Consider the following 5,024-nt stretch of genomic DNA (forward strand, 5'->3'; position numbering starts at 1 on the left):
CAGTTTTGTTAATCCCTGCATTGTAGATAAATAAGTTGTTTTTTTGTATAACCAAATTGTAGATAAATAAGTTACATTGACCAAATACATCGGATTAGATTTTCAAGTAAATTACGCTAAGAAAGAACTTTTCATAATACGAAAATGAGATATTTAAAATCTAATCAAATTACGTGTCTACCATTAATGATGAGTACAATGAAGAAAACCAAAAAAAGAAGAAGATAGAGTACAATGGTAGACTCGAACTTATTAGTGACCTTTCTTCTTCTAACTTACTATAAAACCAAGATAATTATTATATTTTTATTTAATTTGGAATCTCTAGGTGCTACATTGAAGATGAGAACAATGGTAGTAGACTCAATCTATGGTGACCTTTCTTCTTCTACCTTCTAATAAACCCAAAAATTTTGTTGCATTTAAATCGAAATCTAATTTAAATTCTTCTACCTTCTAATAAGCACAAAGACCAATGAACAAATTTGTTGAAAAAACTAAGAGAAATGTAGATTGATTTTACCTCTTTTTAGTTGGAACACAATGGATTTGGATCTGGAAATGGGAATTGATTCGTAATGAGTCTAGCTAGAGAGATACGCTCATTCCCGGATTTCTTGGAATTCTAAAACCGAAATTGTTTTAACTTTTCTTGTTTTTCAGAAAAAGAAAATGGAGGATTAATTAAAAATGAAAAATTGAGGAATTGTGAATGGGAAAGAAGAAGGATTTGAAGAGTAAACGACTATAAACTATTGGATGAGTTTAAGAGGAAACACTTGTGCTGAGGAGATAAGCCAAGCCACATTATGTTTTGTTCTTATATGGGCAAAGCTATATATATAGCCCACAAGTTAAAGCTGTGTTTGGCTCGTTTCAAAACACCCGACGTTTGCGTTTTCTTATTTTTATTAAATTTAAATTTTTATTAAAGCTGTGTTTGGCTCGTTTCAAAGCTATATATTTTTATTAAATTTGTTTTCTAATAAATTTGGACCAATTTGTATGAATACATTTGTAAAAATTATGGTTAAGACCAAGAAAAAGTGTAAAACATAAGCTGTAAGAAATAATATCGTACATTTTTTTTTGTCACGAATGGCATTTCTATATATTGATTAAAAATAAATTATCTATATTTATTTGATAAAATTTACTAATACTTAATTTTTACTTTTTTCTTATGTTCAAATATACCAGATTTCTCCAATTTAAAATTTACATTTCCTATTCAGCTCATATATATATATATATATATATATATATATATATATATATATATATGATGGAATGAGTAAACCAATATTGACTTATCTTATTGATATAGAAAAATAATTTACATTTTGGCAATAAAAGATTTTCCCATTTTTGAAAATGAATATTCTAAAATTTTAGTCAAGATTTTTATTAGTCAATATTTTCAATAAAATGTAGTTTCCAATTTAGAAAATAGAAATGCTTACACATATATGATTCAACTGTAATGGATTTTATTCCTTTTTGTCTCTAATTTTATAACCCTGTTATCTTCTTAATAAAATCTACAACTTTACTTTTTTCTGTCAATATTTACAACTTAAGTTCTGACTACTTGTATATTTCTTTATCCCTTTTTAATATTTTTTTCAATTAATATATTATTAATTTATTATCATAATCATGTAGCAAAATTATACCATTTTAACATTATCATATTTTACCTGTGAAAATCATTTTTTTTAACCACATTCTGGCTTATTATTGTTTCTCTGTCAGATTACAAGTTTATATTATTTAAAATTCTTGTCTTGTTACATAAGTAAATCTCATAGAAAATATTTGTCTGTATTGGTTCCACCTTGTCTTGGTCCGATGCTTAATTATTGTTTTTTTTTCAAGTGTGCTTTCATGTTTTGGTTAACAACATTTTTAATCACTTTGATCAGTCTTATATGACTTATTGAATTTTCGTGCACACTGTTTACATCACATTCGGTATGTTAGTTCAGATATCATGTCTATTGATAGAAAAAAAAATAAGACGGAGTCTAACGGATTTTTAATTTTGATTTGAATTAACTTATATCGTAGAACAAGACTGGTGGAAATAGTATGTTTACTTTTCGACCATTCCAATAATTAATCAGGAAATACAAGACAGTGGAAATGTTCTATGAATCCCAAATAGGGATGTTAAAGATGTGTTAAAATCTAGTGGGTATCCGAAATTCATGTTTAAATCTTGTGTTTTGCATCCAAAAACTATGCGTTTAAAACGGGCGGATATCCAAAAAAATAGTTTTACTCGAGTTTATTTTATGAGATTTTGGTTAACCACCGGATGTTTTATCTCTTAAATCTCAGTTAATAAAGTGATGTCGTTTCACTTCCCAAAAATCTAAACACGAGCCCGAAATCCTATTAAAACACAAACTCAGCTAATTTTTTTAATCGATTGACTAAATTATTAGGAATACGAACCTATTAATTTCTTCAATCTATCTCTAATCTATGATAGACCTTTGCTATTTTCAGAATTTTGACTAATTAATTAATTCATTCATGTTTATCTGTTTCTCTTGTTTACTACTATGAGATACGGCTTCTTTTTTTCTGTCAGGAAACGAAATTTAAGTATGTTTCCTATTAAAAAAATGTATGTTTCCTATGAAGAAGTGAATTTGTTATGATCACAATGTGAGTTTAGTTAGAAAACTTTTTCCTTTAAATTTTGGCAAATATCAGTATCTATGCTCAGAAGACCAAAGAATTAAGTCTGTATGCATGCTTTTTATTAATTAAGTGAGCAAGAGAGAGAATAATGTTTTTACCATTTTACCCTTTTTCTAAACACTTGATTATTTGTCTTTCTTCCAAATCCTCCTCTTTCCAAATCATCTTCTTTCTTCATCGTCACTTCCATTTTTTTCAAACAGATTTTATATCCAATTCTCCATTTGGTTAATAAAATTCATTGTTTTTATATGTAACACACAATTATCACCAAACGATTCATAAAAATAGAGAGAACTTACATGAGTTTGGATGGATTAAACTTTTAATTTGAAGAATTTTGGGATGAAAATTATAGTTTTGTAATTTAAAGTGAAGATGGAGAGGACGAAGATAAAGGAAATAAAAAGGAAATTTGCAGGTGAACATGGGTTGGAGTTGCAGGTGACAATGAAAGAAGAAGAAAATTTGGAAGAATGACGACAGAGGAGGATACCCGAGAAGAATGAAATTTTATTGTTTTTTACGTCCACGATAACACATAAGTTAACCATGATAAACAAGTTATCACGATAAATAAATATGCTAATGCATAAGTTAACGATGCTAATGCATAAGTTAACGGTAATAAATAAATTGTTGAAATAAATAAACATGTCAATATATAAGTTAGTTGATATCAATCAGATAATAAATAATTTAACATGATAAATATAAATTTATCATATAACTTGAAAAGTTATCGTGATACAATCTGATTTATATTGCTAGTCAAATAAATAATCAGCAAAATCATTATCTTTTTATTTTATCTCGTGATGAATAGCGTTTTTGATGTTGGCCGAACAGTGTTTTAGTTTTTATTTATCGCGATACAATTTGATTTACATAGTTAATCAAATAGATAACTACAAAAATCATTGTTTCCTTATTGATTCCAATGATAGATAATGTTTCCCATAACAAATGAACAATGTTATTTTTACTGTTAACACTAAATTATTTATGTTGTTATTATTTTTGTTAGCATTTAATTCTAACAAAGGATAATTTTGGTATTAATTGAGTCAGAAGAAAGAGAACTAATAAAAAAATAAGTGTGGATAGATTTTTAATTTTGCAATCCTCTATGCATATCAATTAATATAACCCTTAAATTTTTAGTTTGCAAAGACTTGACGAAGATATTGCTTAGATCCTTATTAGTATTTTACACACAATATTAAAATGTTTAGAGAATAATTATTTCCGAGGACGTATTGCTTGTTCCTTCATTTAATATCTCACAAGATAATTTTATTTAAATTTTGCATTTTGGGATACACTATTGACCATATCATTAATAATCATAGGGGTTAAATCTAATAACATCTACAAAGTTATATATTTTTGAAAATAGTATTTATAAATATGACAAATGCAAGTCAAAGTTTCCAATTCAAAATCTCCTACCAAAAACTTCAAAGTCTTTATGGAAGAAAATAGCAAAAGTAAAACCAAAATTTGATAACACTAGTAACTAGTAGTAATACATGAAGTCTGAAATGAATATATCCCAGATTTAAGGCAGACAATCACCAAGTCAAATTAAGTACAGCTTGAGTTTTTTCAAGTAAGGTTTTTCCTATATTACTCATAATTAGGATCATTTCTGCGCATTTATCTATAAAAAATATATCATTATTCTAACTTATAAGTTACGTAGTTTAATAACGTGCATGAATTTTAAAACACCACTTGATAATCATTAATCATAAATAAACAAAGACGATACGTATAAACGTTTATCAAGCGAATAAATAAAAACATTGCGAAGTCAAATTAAACAGATAATGGCATTGTCAGAAATTACATTTTAATATTTTTGTTTTTAAATATCAAATGGGATTTAAAAACATTAAAATTAAAATACCACAAAATTAAGGTGGTTTACAATAGGTCATTACTTCTTCTTCTTTTTTCTCAGCCAATAATTACTTAAACCCCAGGTTAGAGTAATTTTTTCTTTAAATGTTTTAATTTTTTGTATTTTTTTTTAGTTTTGGTCAAAGGAAAAATGCAGAAAAATAGTAATTTAGAATAATCTCTCAACTGTTGATAAAAAAAGAATAATCTCTCTACTAAATACAAAAAAAAGAAGAATAATCTCTCAACTAAATACAAAAAAAAACACTGGACCAACATATATCTATTTTTAAAATGTTTTATTTTCTATATTTTTTTTAGTTTTGGTCAAAGGATTAAAGCAGAAAAATAGTAGTACTTTAGAATAATCTCTCAACTGTTGATAAAAAAAGAATAATCTCTCAACT

At 26.4% G+C, this 5,024-nt stretch overlaps 1 protein-coding gene across 1 annotated transcript in view; it reads right to left on the bottom strand.

The window, feature by feature from the left end:
• LOC9298758 overlaps window positions 1-1,713 on the bottom strand; it is a gene marked incomplete at its 3' end in the record, with an annotated part of 3,174 nt that extends 1,461 nt beyond the window's left edge. Inside the window, exon 1 of the mRNA XM_021016302.1 lies at window positions 1,701-1,713. Within this exon, the coding sequence (XP_020871961.1) occupies window positions 1,701-1,713 (13 nt within the window). The remainder of the gene's footprint in view (window positions 1-1,700) is intronic.
• Between the last annotated feature and the right edge of the window lie 3,311 nt (window positions 1,714-5,024).

The sequence above is a fragment of the Arabidopsis lyrata genome (assembly GCF_000004255.2).
Source record: "Arabidopsis lyrata subsp. lyrata unplaced genomic scaffold ARALYscaffold_242, whole genome shotgun sequence".
Classification (NCBI taxonomy): Eukaryota; Viridiplantae; Streptophyta; class Magnoliopsida; order Brassicales; family Brassicaceae; genus Arabidopsis; species Arabidopsis lyrata.